Genomic DNA, 14,373 nt, shown 5'->3' on the forward strand with positions numbered 1-14,373 from the left:
CCAGTCTGGGCACATGCATGGGTTTCGGGCTTGATCCCCAGGGTGGGGGCATGTAGGCAGCAGCTGATCAATGATTCCTTCTCACTACTGATGTTTCTATCTCTCTCCCTCTCCCTTCCTCTCTGAAATCAATATTTTAAAAAAATTATTACTGAGATATTTAACATGTTTTTCATACTAATTCTGGAAACCTGGTGTATATTTCACACTTACAGCACATCTCAGTTTGGACTAACTACATTCAAGTGCTCAATAGCCACATATGGCTTCTGGCTACCATATTGGACAACTCGACTCTAGAAAATGGTCATGAACAAGGAAAACTGCTTAATTTAGTAGAAACCCAGAAACTCCAATGTTGGAAATATAGTATCTCAAGGGTCTGGAATAGACTTTAAAAATCACAAATCTTAACATTCATTTGATAGTCGAATCTTTTCTACAATGTCCCTAATTGAGGAGTCACTCAGACTAGTGCTTGACTCACACTTCCAGGGATGATGAATTCACTGAGGCCAGCCAGTCTATTGGGGGGCAATCTTAGCTTAAAAATTCCTTGCCAATGGCACAGGCAGGTTGGCATATGGTGGTCTGAGCAGCTTAGTTGGGTTGGGCCTACCTTAAGGGGTTGATTAATTGGGCTAGGAAGTATTGGGGGAATTAAGAACTACAAAATAGATGGGGTGGTTTGAATAGGAACTGTTAGACTAAAGGCTGGGCTGAAATTCTGGTTCAAATTGTCAACTACACTGTAACTAGAGTAAAGGATAAAATTCCCTCTCCCCGCCCCCAAACACACACACACACACACACACACACACACACACACATAAAACACTCATGCTTATATACCAACTTCACTAATCTGGAGATAAACTGATTTGGAGAATAATTTAAATTGTGATAAACTTTAAAACTTTTCACCATAAAGTAAAACATAGTTGGTTTATAATTAATGAAGAATATCATATGTAGTAGACCTGTTTTACAAATAACATTATCCTAAAGAATTAACTTTCAGATCCAGTAGTCAAAGCACTTTCAAAATCATCCCTTCTCTGGGTTTTAGTCTTCTCCTTCCATAAAAATACTCTGGAAATAAGAGACAGACAACTTTCTTTTAAAAATTCAGTAAAAATGACACCGACTGCCGGACTTATGTGATCCCTGACTTGGCGGCTCCTGAAATAATACTTTCCCCCTGTATTTGCATTTCTTCTATTTTTCTTTTCTTTCTTTTTCCCCTTGGTAGTGAGGTGGTCTTTTCCGGGCCACCTTCGCCCTCCCGCCTTCCCTAATTCTACCTTTCCAGGGCAGGGGAAGGTGCATCCTCGCCAGAGATCCTGCCGGCGCCTCCCTAGTACCTCTGGCCCGCGGCCAGCGAAACGGCGCACCCTGGACATCCATTAACGTTTATACTACATCTCTGGCCCCGCCGAAGCGTCTCCCGGTTGTTGACCGCGGCCCCACGCACCCCACCCGTCTGTACACTGTCAACCGCACTTTGGGGGAAATTTTTGGAACAGAAGCTCCACCTATCCGCTTCCTTCCCGCCTCCACAAAACCAGCTAAACACCTCACCTGGGGCCGCAGAAGCGGTTTTGGCACACGATCTGGAGACCTGTATTTTTCACAAGAAAACAAGCATCCCAGAAAAAAAAAAAAAATTCAAACTGCACTCAGTGGCCAATGGGGAAGAAGCGGGCGGTGGGCGGAGGAAGCGCGAGGCGGGCGGGGCGCGCGGGGGCTGGTACCGCAGGGGAGGCGTAAAAACACGGCGGGCGCCCGGTTTGGGGTTGGGTTTTTTTTGTGTTGTTTTTTTTTTTTTTCTTCCAAAACCAGCTCGAGCGCGAGACTCCGCCTGTAGCTGCAGCCTCTCGGATCCACCTTAAATCTTCAGTGGACTCCGCGCAGGGGTCAGTGGGCGCAGCCAATGCCAATCAAGTTTACAACCACCAGCACGGGAGGGGGAAAAAAAAGAGGAAAAAAACAATCTTCAAGTTCTCCAGTCCACACACAGTCACACCGACGCACACACATACACACACACACAAGCACACACACAAGCACACAAAAGGAAGGAGGGGGTGGGGGTACAGGCGCGCGCGCGCGCGAGCGCGCGGGAGAGGAAATGTTTGCAAAAAGCTGGCTGGAGGATCGGTGCCCGTGGCCCGAGCGCTCGGGGAATGCGCGCGGGAAGCGCGGCCCGGCCCGAGCGCCATGATGGTGGCCGCGGTTTGGAGCCCATTTTCTTGCGGGGGAGCTGCAGTGATGCAATCCCCCGGACCGGACTCGGCTGCGCGCCTTCTCCCTGCTTTTCCTTCACGTTCCTTTCGAGGCGCCTCGACGTTTCGCGCCCAACACGCAGAGTTCTTTTTGTATCTTTTACTTTCCGATTTCTCCCTACGATGTGTCCCCCCCACGCGAGACGAAGCTGGTACGCGGGTGGGGGACACACACAGACGAGTTTACATGTAAATATACACTTTCGGTTCTGCGGGCTCTGAGGCTGACACCCCCCCCCCCCCCACGAGAGCCCAGTTGTTGACCAGGTCCCCGAGTTCTGCCCCCGCCCCGGGTGGTGGTTCTAGCATGATCGTGGGCACTCTTCTCCCCCACCCCCGCCTCGCTTGCAGTATTTTTACCTTCAATTTGCCCGGGAGGGAAGGGCGACTGAGCGTAGGGTGTGGCTCAGGTGAAAGAGATGGCAAATTTTAAAAAGTTAGTACTCAGAAACAGATCGGAGAGCCTAGACGAGCTTTTAAAACATCCTTTTCAATCTAAAAAAGCTTATGAAGAGCAAGTATCGACGCTAATGATGATGAAGATGAAATGGCGAAGGCAGCGTTCCAAGACTGCCAGGAAAGGTCGCTGCGCGCGGCCAGGGCGGTGGGCGCACCGTGGCCAGAAAGGCCATCGGCCCCGCTCCCTTTTTTATTTCCTCGGTCCCTTCCGTCCCCCAATCGTAACCTCTGCTAGTGCTTCCCTGCCCCAGCTCTCTTGCTAGGCAGCTGGGGATGCGACAGAGGACTTCGCCAAGCGGATGGAAGGGAGGAAGCGACCCCCGCGAGCGGCGGTGACGCTCGGCCCTCCGGTGCGCCACTACGGCCCTCCTGGCTGCCGGCGAGCCGGGAAGCCTTTCGAAAAGCGCGGGGCTGCGGGTCATTGGAGCCCAGGGTGGTGGGGCGGGGGGGGGAGCGTGCTACTGCCCTGGAGGGTACACGAACTCGGAAAAGTTCTCCCTTTCGCTCAGGTCCCCCCACCGCTCTGGAGTTAGCAGAGTATGATGGGGAGGGTCTGTTTGCCGAGCGGAATGGGGGGCTTTCGCTTCTCTCTTCGCCCAGAGGAGAGATGATGAGGGAGGCAAGTTTCTGAGAAACCGCTCAGCACCGCTGCGCAGGCGGAGACGCAGCCGCCCTTCGCGGCCTGCGGGCGCCCGGGGCGCGGGTACTGCGCGCAGGAACCCCGGCGGTGCGGGAGCGGCAAGTTGAAGACCCAGAACTAGACGTGGTCTTTTTGTCCCAAAACGTCAGCCAGCCCGACCCCGCAACTACCGCGGCGGGCGAACGCGGAACTGCGGGGCAGTTCGGGGAGACGACGGCGCAGTGGCCAGGGTAGCCGGGCAGGAGGTGGCTGGTGCTGGTGGCCCGGTCCCCTCAGAGGGACGCTCGCGGCGGGCGACGCAGTCCTGGCCTGGGGAGAGGACGCTCCGAATCGCGGGGGACGCATTTGGAGACTTGACACAGAAGTGTAATGGATCAGCACGACGACTGGGGACTGCGTTCATGTGAACCTGCCTAGCGCGGCGAGCATCCACCGCCTCCTGGCCCAGCACTCCTAAAACGCAATCTCTAAAAATTCACATTAAAGGTGCCTCTTTAGGAAAGGAAAATGGGGTACATGCAACCATTAAGATGAATTTTTTCATGTTAGAAACACTTTTTATTTTTAAAGTACCCTTTTTGGTTCAGAGAAACTTTATTTCATTATTTCCTGATTCTCCCTCCACTCCTTCCTCCCCATTTTGAATTGTTTTTCTTGCTTTCTTAGTGTCTTCCTGAAAAACACCCATACGTGTTTTGAATAGAATCACAAAAATACCTTTCAGTCTTTCATTAAAATAATACCTACTTGGAAAATGTAGCCCAGCCAGCAAAGGACCTACTTCTCCCTTCCCGCAGCTGTAGAGTCAATCCTATTTTTAACACACACACACACACACACACACAACTTCGGGTCAAAATAAGCTGAAACTATCTTGTTTAGAGCCCCCTTTGGGGGCGCAACAATGTAAATGTAACTACTTGAGGAAAACAATTTAACTCAAATTCAGATTTTTGCAATTTAACCATTCGCAGTTTCCTAGAAAAAAATAATTTACTTTTACATTTTGAAGAGAATGTAAAATTACAGGAATTATTTTAGTAAATCTGACTTTAAAATGTCTTAATTTTTTTTCTTAAGTAAAAATTATCTCTGCTGTGAATATGAGAACCTAAAACCCTCAGATTTTTGTGTTTAACCGATTTTGGGTTGTGTGATTACCAGGAAATGTGTAAGTTTAGGAACTTGTGTATGATGACCAGTTAAATTTGAAGAATGCTGGTTTTATCTAAATTAGTGTGGAATTCACACTAATTTCTAAAGGGCCTATAAATTTGAATATTTTGCACAAGGGGTGTTGATTAGACGGTCTAAACAATTGCCCTAATTCCCCACAACACTTTGCATGTGTAAATAGAGAATTTAGAGAAGCCACCAATGTTACTTTCATTTTCAATCCTGCAAATGTGTGATCAGTGTACACTTATGTAAGAATTTTTAGTTCTGACACATTCATATCCTAGAAGACATAAATATTTGAACTAATGGAAAATTTAACAATCTTATTTATATGAAAATATGGCTTTTCCATTTTTTACTTGTAAAGTTTTGTCCACCCTTGTAGAACCTAAGTGGAAAATAGCTGCTACTACATTCGGACCCACATAAACATATGAGTTGTGGGCCTGGATTGTCTAGATATTTTCCACTTCCTACTATATTTGTGTAAATATGACTAGAATGCCAGGTTGACTACCTCAAGCTTAGTAAAACACAATATACACAGTTCAACTCAATGAATAGCTATGGAAGCTTTCTTTATTGATTGTTTGATATGTAACAATAATTGGCATCTTTTCACACATTACAAAAAATTATACTTGGCTCAGTATGCAACCTTTTAAGCACAGCCATATTATTTAACAGAAGGGGGAAAAATCTATTCTACCCAATACAGCATTTACAAATGCACAAAACATGCCACTTTGGCTTGTATACTGTCTAGATTAAAAAAAAAAATCTTTTTTAACATAAATAAGTTAGTATAATTTTTCAGTGTCTTTACAGAGTTATGTACACAGGTACACTTCAAATGGTTTTGTTTCATACACATACACAGGAAATGAAAAATACTGTTTAAAGATGTAGTATCCATTTCACTTTTACTAGACGGGCTTTTTGTATACACACTTACCTCTTAAAACACTACTTTCCTTTGGGCAAATTAGCAAATAGAATAAGAAACTTTAAATTTAAAATTATTTCATTATTTTTCATGTGAAATTACTTACAGATCTTTTAAAAATATCCAAGGATTTAGAATTATTTGACTGTGTCTACACAGCCCAAAGTGAAAAGAAAATTCAGAAATTTTCTCAACAAATCTGATAAAATTAGATGGTTGATTCTGAGCATTCAGACTCTCCCCCTCCATTTATTTTTAATTTTTTGCCTATAATTACCTGGAGTGATTACCTAACTGCTAAATAATTAACTGGTAAATTCCAATTTTAAGGGGAGCACTGAGAAGGACAGTTTTTTGTTGTTGTTTAAAAAAAAAAAAAGCCATTTACTGCTACATAACGGAATCATCAGAGCTCCCAAATGAAAAAATAGCTTCATGTAAAAAATGAATAGCAATTATTTGTAGCCAGTGTTCAAATTTGGATGATTTTTAAAACGAAGTATCAGTTTTCACTGAAAGGGACATTACATCTTTAAAGAAAACAATTCAAACCCCTTCCTTAAACTGCTTCTCTTCATGTTAAGTCAAATAATTTTCTCCTTGCTCTAAATCGAAGGAAGCTCTTCATACCTCCCAAAGCCAATTCCCCAGCTCCACCCTCCCCTCCCTCCCCTCCCTTCCCCAAAGTTTATATGCTACATAAAAGGTAAAAACTATATACACAGGTAGTACAATGAAGCAAATAAGGAAAAACCTAATTGCATGATGCTACATCCAATGCTTTTAGAGGCAGATCACTTAAGAGTGCCTAAAATTTTAGTGTTATTGTGTTGTTCTTTTTCAGTGCTTATACAGGACATCCATTCCATGGAGTCAGCGATATGTATTTAAAATGTTTAATTCATATCTTCCTTGCTTCGCCAAGCAGTGAGGTGTCTGATAAACAAGGAAACATACTCTCAATTCTGCAAGAGAAACAGAGGGAAGAATTAGTAGAAAAGTACTAGAATAACATTACCAATAAAGTACAGGAGTTATTTGTCACTGTCTTAGTTGGGAAATACCTGATGGAAAAGAAAGTATGTACTAAAAGTTAATGACTATAGTCATCTCTATCCAATGTTTCTTCCCTTCACTGAATTTTTGCTCTCCTCTGTGTTGTGTACTTTTGTCTACAGCACTAGTTCTCAACAGTGGGCAATTTTGTCCCCCAGGAGACATTTGGCAATGTTTGGAGACATTTTTGGTTGTCACAAGGGGGGGTGCTACTGGCATCTAGTGGGAGAGACCAGGGATGCTGCCAAACATTCTACAATGCACAGGACAACCTCCCACAACAAAGACTTACTTGGCCCAAAATGTCAACAGTGCAGAGGTTGAGAAACCCTGGTCTAGAGAATCGGGGTCAAAGATGGTGAGAAAGAACAGAGAGGGGAAAATTAAGAAACTGTAACACTTAAGAGTTGCAAAATTTTCTAAATTTGAGAAATGATGGAAAATATAACTTCTAGTCTACTAAGAAAATTCTATTAACTTTTTTTTTCAAAATGTCCTAGTGTCTTAGTCATATACAGGATATACCTATGAATGCTCCTGAATAGGGCCTTACTATTATTTCTAGTATTCTCTGAAAGGGCAGTATTTACTAACAAATGCCTATGTCAGAATGGAACCAGGTCAAAATCCAGTAGGTCTGCTTTACTGTGGCTTATCTAATGAGGTAGGCCACAAGTCACAAACCAACAATAGCTGCAGGTGATGAGGATGTGTCAGAACAGTTTTTCATCCAATTTTCCCCCTTCATATACAGCTGTAATACAGAGGGTCTATAGTGTCATTTTATATAAGCTCTGAAAAATATCAGATGTATTTGAAGAAGTCATATATATGACATTATGATTTAAAAACACCACACTCTTGAATCCCACCTCAATCCCTATGGTTAACTTATTTTTTTTTTAATATATTTTATTGATTTTTTTACAGAGAGGGAGAGGGATAGAGAGTTAGAAACATCGATGAGAGAGAAACATCCATCAGCTGCCTCCTGCACACTCCCTACTGGGTACATGCCCTTGACCGGAATCGAACCTGGGACCCTTGAGTCTGCAGGCCAATGCTCTATCCACTGAGCCAAACCGGTTGGGGCGGTTAACTTATTTTTAAATTTTTATAAATGAGGATTTTAAAAGTTAGTACCAACATCTATTAAGATCTCTTTATATGCTAGGCTATGAGCATGTATGGGGGGGATGGAAGAGAAGAGGTCACAGTCTTGTCTGTAAGAAGTATACAAACTATTAATATCTATATTTTGATCATTATGAATAGCTAATCTATGTAAAGTTGGGGGAGGTGAGCTACTCAAATTATTTATGTTGATCAATTTTAGTAGATGGAAAAATCTCCACTTCCCTTGTTTGGGGGTAGACCCACCCTCGACAACCCTGATATCTACTATCTATTTCCCGTACAAATATCCAGATCACCCTGTTATAGCGTGATTAGCATACACATGCTGACGTGTTCCTGGACTGCTTACTCTGGCAGAGTTAATTTAACTTCTGCTTTGCAACTTCAGTGTTACCAGAACTTCTGTAGGAACCTTCGGTGTTGCTGGTGTTTGAGCTTTCTATTTTGGTTTTTAAAAATATGCAGCTTCCTTCTCTGACCTCAAACTTATCAGAAAACAGGGAAAGTGACAGTTTATATAAATGATATAAACACACCTCTCTTTCTGCATTTCGGTTTGATCAACCAAATATGAGCCATTTGTACCTAACATTTCCCTCAAAATTTAAATTTAATCTTTTTTTTTTGGGGGGGGGCATTTTTCCATGTATGGCCCAGAATATGTTATTCACAGAACTTGAACCTCTAGAAAATGAATTCTCCTGAAGTGGGTCTGAGGCATACACCCCTTGGTCTTGGTCAGATGAGGAAAGAACCTATTGTTCCCAGCATGTTTTGGTGGGACTCACAGGGAACTTGGGTTGCTACCCACAAGGCCCTGATTACAAGGACTTCTCTGGGACGCTTGTTCTAGTCATTTCGTGTTCCAAGGGAAAATGACCCGAGGACATGGAAACTGAGAAGAAATACAGTATCCCCACAGTGATGCCCCAGCCTTCGCCATTCCTGCTTTTTGGACTTAACAAAATATAAACAAAAGAAAAACCCACAAGCTAAATCTGCCGGCAATCACTGAGATCAGGTTATCTGGGGGTTTGGAAGCTCAAAGAGTTCGTGCAGGCCGATTTGGGCGTCAGTTACTTGCTCCTAGTCTTTAACCCACCCGAGCAATTTACGTTTGACGTTTTCTGAGGCCCGGCTTCTTGGGCGTCTGCTCCACGGAGCCCGCGTTCGGGGAACCGTCTGAAACATTTTCATCTGTTCTGTTGGTTCTTTTGTTTTGAGAAGAGGCATCTAGGGACAAAGAGGGGATTAAAAGAAAAAGAAAAAAAAAAAGAGAGAACACACACAATCTTTATTAGAAAAAACAATGGCTGGCAGAAGTTGGCTCAATAGTCGGGGAATGAAAAACCCACCACTTCCACCCACCCCCCATTCCTGCACCCGTCATACCCAGGAGCCTTTCAGGGCACAAACTGAGGTTGTTTTCACAGAACAGACAGTGCTTGCTACGCCCCAAACGCTCTCTCCCAAGTGCAGAGGGAGGCCGCTGATAAACACCCCAGCGTTGTCACCTACCCACCGCCGGCTGGACGGGAGGACCTGCGATGCTTTCGGTTAGTAAAATTATCAGATAATACAATCTCAGGCGCCTGACTCACAAATCATAAACACAGACAAGCAGTCAGACAGCACGCGCAGCCCAAGATGACGAAAGTTCCCTCCCAAGAAGCTACACCAGAGTAGGCTGAAAAGAAAGGGGATGGGTTAAGCCCCGAAAGCAGGCAAGGCGGTGCCCCAGACAGACAGACAGACAGAGACATTTTATGGCTTGGGGAGGGTCCTTACCATCTGCTGCAGGTCGCTTCCTCATCCCGGCGCACGGCTCCGCCAAGCCCGGCTGGCTGTCCGACGCATCAGTCTTTTGCTCCACCAAGTGTGTGTCCTCCGAGTTTGCCTGGGACCCGACGAGAGGCACCGCCGGGCGGCTCCCGCTGACATCCTGGCTCTCCTGCGCTGGCACCTTACAGGCGCCTTTGGGTGGCCGTGGGGCTCGGTAGTAGAACTCGGGCAAGCTGCCCTTTTCTACCTCCTGCCACTCATATCTGCCCTCCAGGGGCTTGTGATTCTTAAAATCAAAATTCCACTTGCGCTGGCTCGCCTCTTCCATGTCTCGGCAGTGCTTCTCCAAGTCCCGGGTTAACTCTTCGTGATCTACGGGGCCGAAGAGGTTCCTGCAGGCGGAGGGCTTGGGGTACTCGGCCTGTCGGGCGTCCATCCGCTCCAGGCTCGGGCTCCCGTTAGACACTCTCACGGTTGACATCTTCCTCCCAGGTCTTTACGACCGCCTCTCGCGCGCGCGCTCTCGGAAAACAAAACCGAACAAAACAAAACGCCCCGACCCAGCCCGAACTGCTCTTATAAGCCCTGCGACTGCCCCGGGAGCCAAGAGAAACAAACCCCAACAAGTAACTGGCGAACGTCAGGAGCGCGCTGGGTCTAGGGAGGGGTGAGGGGGAAGCCCCGGCCAGGCAGCCCAAAGTCTCCGCCGATCAAGTGTACGGGCGAGCGGGAGGGCGGGGAGGGGAGGGGAGAGGCGAGAGGCGGGGGCGGCAGAGCCCGTCCGAGTCCAGGCTGGTGCAAGCCCGCGGGTCCCGCGAACCGAGCGGCTCTCCAAACCTTGCCGGCGTCAGAGTCGCAGAGGGATGAGAAACAGGGGAAGGGGAGAAGAACACCCCGAAAAGACGAGCCCCCTTTTCTTAGTTGCCCAATATGGCGGTGGAAGGGAGGCTGACGAAGAAGAAAATGATTGACACCGCAAGTCTATTTAAACAGAGGAGGAGATCCATTGGTTGCGGCGCCGGGAGCCGCCCCGCCGAGGCTGGCGAGCGCGGCCTTAAGGTGGCCCCGGAGCGATCCCGCCGCCTCCCCGCCTCCCCGAGCGCGCCGACTCCGAAAGCGCCGCCCGGAGATTGGCTGGTCCCGTGATTGCTGGAGGTGTACTGCTGCCAGCAAACCTGCTCCGGCTGGCCTCGGAGAAATGAAAAAAAAAAGAGACAAACAAACTAACCAAACGGCTGGGAAGGTGGGGAGGGGCCGGGGCGGCGCGGCCTTGCGCTGCGCTGACGGGCGCGCAGCCGTCCCGCCCGGAGCCCGGGTCTCCCGCTCCTCTGCGGGGAAGCGAAGGGCTGGACCAGATGATCCCAAAGGCTGCTGGCTGCTCTTTGTGCGCCTCGGCGGCGATCTTGTTTTCCCCGCACTGCGGGCAGCTAGGGGGGAGGCAGACGTTGGGGGCTCTGCCCGCGGCTGGGCTTTACCTGCTGCCCCAACTTCTAGCACTGCGGGAGAGGCGGGCAAATACTAGGCTTGAGGATCTGGGAGCCTTAGCTGTGGGTGAGCAGTGGTTAGCTCACCCTTAACCTGTAAGTCTCAGCTATTCTCGGGGAGACAGGGGGCTTAGGGAAGAAGCCAAGGCGAACGTCTTTCTACAAAGCAGCCTGGAGTAGGCGTGACATTTATAATAGTGTATATTCTGAACACAAGCTCTCAATAAGATTTCAAGATCTAAAACCCAAACTGGTCTCCTGAGTCCCTCATGAACTTTGTAGCTGTCTCAAACACCTTTAGTGTTCAAAAGCGAGGTTACACCCCTGGCCCAGGTTCTTGCCTCCCAAACACGACTAAAGCGATGGACGTGGGCTGCGTGTAGGAACTCGTCTCTTTGTATTTTTCAGTTCTTTCCCCGGTTGTAGTAGTTTCCTCTACCTGAGTCCCGCCGCCAACTACAACAGCCCCTTCCTTCTCCCACCTTTCTCTCCAGATGCACTTCTCCCACCCAGAACAACAGGCAGGTGCCAAGTGAATGCTTTTGGACTTTTCATAATCTGGAAGTCCAGATTATGCAGTGATTTCTAAAACCACCACAACCATGTCTTTATAACGGATATTGTTCATGCATTTCTCCGCTCCCTTTGGCAACCTGAAATTTCCCTGTCAGTGTGGTCTTGAGCAGGGAGGTAGAAGGTAAAACAGCAGGGCACAGCTGTGACATCTCGGATCTCACTGGGTCTTCAACTGCCACCCCAACCCCCATACATATAATCTTGGTTTGAGCCCAAATTAATATATTTTACTGGAAACTAATCTCCTTCAATTCTAATAGTCCACAGCAGCAATGTTTTCTTATGCATCTATGCTACAGGTGAGTTTGATTTTTAACTTTTCTTAACCACATTATTGTTTGTTGACTCTGTGCCTGCTTCACCTCATACACACCATAGTGTTAGAGCTCAGAGAGACCTTCGCAGCCCTGTGGTTCACCCCCATCTTTTTACCACTGAGAAGAATGACACTCGGAGGATTCCTGTCCAGGGACACATGTCCAGTGGGCAGCAGAGACAGGATTAGACAGAGGTCTCCTCTCTCAAGCTGGCTCATTTTGTTTCTTTCCTACCTGCTGGCCCCAACTGGTTCAGTGTTTTTGTGCTTGTCTGTGCTGTAATCTGCAGGTCCTTCTCTCTTACAAATAATTCACATGGCTCCTTCACATGCCAGGGGATGCCTGCGGATGTTTCCTTGATGTGGCCTGTGGTCACTGCTATTTAAATGTAGCTGTCACTGGCCTTTGGTATCACTATCCACTAGTTCAACTAAAATGCTGATTCCCAAAGGAAAGGGGTGATACCCTACTCAGGGAGCAGTGAGGGAGGCAGTGCCCAATACTTGCTTCAAGTCAAGACTTCTTTCCAGACAGAAAATATTTCACCTGGGATCAAAGTCGGTGGCCTCATCTTCATTTGTCTACATTTAATGGCCCCAGTTTTATTAGACTGGAGAAGAGGAAGAGAGGGACAGCCCAGTTCGGGTAGGCCTCAGTGCCATAACATATACCCCATCCCTGAAATTAGATCATTGTGGTCGAAATTTTAAAATAATTGCTAGACTACCCAAGAATTAATTCTACATGATATATCAGCATACATTCACATGCATTAATACACAAACTACCACAAATATGTAAATGGAGAGGATTACCCCTTGCCACAGAGTTTCATTTTATTTTTGGACTCAATATCCTACATAAAAGTAGAAAAGTAATACTTCTATCCTCTATATATAATGAACCTTTCTTCAGTTAATATGTAGGAGCACCATGTTGTTGTTTTGTTAATCTTGAGGAGTAAACGAGCCACCATCACACAACCTTAAGATGTCTGGCTGGCAGCAGAAAAACTGTGCCTACATCGACCTTGCTACGAGCTAACGTGTTCTGTTTACAGTCAAGGCACCGGAAATCGGAACAGCAAATAAAGAGAAGGCCGGCGTCTAGCAGCAACAAAGCGTGAGAAAAAAAAAAAAATACTATGGATCCAGGAGAGAGGGAAGGCAGAGATCAGGAGCGCCATCCTCCTGCGAAAGTAGGCGGCTGCAAAAGTGAGGCGGACAAGGATTTCAGATAAACAGCGTCAAGGCGGAGCCTTGGGAGAAGACAGAAAGTTTCCCTCGGCACGGTTCTACAATGGGCTTTGCTTCCCCAAGACCCAAAATCTGGTCGTGGGTGATGTGTGTTTTTTTTTTTTTGGTCATTTTCACTCCTGGTATTTTCCTAGTTACACCTGAGAAGTAACACGTAAGCCACTCAAGATTTCTGGGTGCTTCACAGGCTGAGGAGACAACTTAAGAGAAACACCTGCGTGGTAGACCGTGTCCAAATGGGGAAGTAAAGCAGGCTGTGGGGTTAGCGGGCGGTGCAGCCCCTAATGTGTCCGCAAGGTCTGCATTGCCTTGCTCGGTTGCCCCTCCCACCACAAAGACACGATTTGTTCTTTCTCAAGGATGTTTATAATGAGGCAGCTTTCACTCAATTTCACAGTTCTCCTAAGCCAACATATTTTTAGAATTTGGAAAGTTCAGTCATCTGTTCCTGACACTTTTCATTCAATTTAACAAATATTTATTGAACACTTTCTATTAGTATAATTATTCTTACTTTCTTTCAACAAATGTCTATTGAGTGTCTTCCATATGCCAGGCATTATCCTAGGTTCTGGGGGTGCAGAAGTAAACAAACAGATTTAAACTAGGGTGCAGCTTACCTTCTAGCAAGGGGAGAGAGAAACACAATAAATGAGGCAAGTATGTATTATGTAAGGAGGTGATGTCTGCTATGGAGAAACAATAATCAGGGGAGAGGGAAAGAGTGTGTTGCAAGAGTCCCTGTGTGAATACAGTGATTGGGGAAGGCCTCATTGAGAAAGTGGCCTTGGAGAGAAGCCCTGAGAAATTGAGAAAGCAAGCCATGCAGATATCTGGGGAAAGAGTGTCTCAATAAAAGGAACAGCAAATGCAAAGGCTCTGAGGTGGGATCTTGTCTGATGTGTTCGAGGAACAGCAAGGAGCAAGCGGAGAGTGGTAACAGGAACATTCCGTATTATAAGACCATGTAGTCCTACGTATGGTTTCTGTCATTGACTGAGTGATATAGGAAGCCACTGGAGCATTAGGAGATCTTAAGCAGTGGAATACCATGAGCTAAAGTATTCCCCGAGGCTTTATTCTCTGCAGCATGAGGACTGAAAGGATGACTAAGTCACAATCCCTATCTTTAGGGTGTATACACTCTCGATGGGGAGGTCATTGTGTACACAAAAGCTACAGAGGTAGAAAGCAATACATAGAAGAACATGGTACAAAGATGGAGTACAAAAGAGGGAGGAAGAGGGAAGCTTCTT

At 46.4% G+C, this 14,373-nt stretch overlaps 3 protein-coding genes across 4 annotated transcripts in view; all 3 read right to left on the reverse strand.

Annotated features, from left to right (window-relative positions):
* LOC308244978 (TERF1-interacting nuclear factor 2-like) overlaps positions 1-1,624 on the reverse strand; it is a 45,531-nt gene extending 43,907 nt beyond the window's left edge. Inside the window, 1 exon segment of the mRNA XM_080661437.1 lies at positions 1,582-1,624. The gene's annotated coding sequence lies outside the window, so the exon portion shown is untranslated.
* DDX47 (DEAD-box helicase 47) overlaps positions 1-1,681 on the reverse strand; it is a 73,127-nt gene extending 71,446 nt beyond the window's left edge. Inside the window, exon 1 of one of the 2 annotated variants that reach the window (XM_080661435.1) lies at positions 1,582-1,681. The gene's annotated coding sequence lies outside the window, so the exon portion shown is untranslated. The remainder of the gene's footprint in view (positions 1-1,581) is intronic. The other variant, XM_080661436.1, reaches the window with a different exon arrangement.
* A 3,429-nt stretch (positions 1,682-5,110) lies between these two features.
* On the reverse strand, positions 5,111-10,903 carry CDKN1B (cyclin dependent kinase inhibitor 1B). Its single transcript, XM_080661361.1, has 3 exons — positions 9,491-10,903; positions 8,805-8,935; positions 5,111-6,474 (listed from the first exon to the last, which is right to left on the reverse strand). Exons 1-2 carry the CDS (start codon positions 9,963-9,965, stop codon positions 8,814-8,816), a joined length of 597 nt encoding a protein of 198 aa, XP_080517487.1. The 5' UTR covers positions 9,966-10,903; the 3' UTR covers positions 5,111-6,474; positions 8,805-8,813.
* Positions 10,904-14,373: the final 3,470 nt, after the last annotated feature.

This window comes from Plecotus auritus, assembly GCF_963455305.1.
Source record: "Plecotus auritus genome assembly, chromosome: 3".
NCBI lineage: Eukaryota > Metazoa > Chordata > Mammalia > Chiroptera > Vespertilionidae > Plecotus > Plecotus auritus.

Coding starts and splice junctions, on each gene's coding strand:
- CDKN1B (XM_080661361.1), bottom strand. CDS start 9,965: ATGTCAACCGTGAGAGTGTCTAACGGGAGCCCGAGCCTGGAGCGGATG. Junction 8,936..9,490: donor GAAGCGACCTGCAGCAGATG/GTAAGGACCCTC, acceptor CTTTGTCCCTAG/ATGCCTCTTCTCAAAACAAA.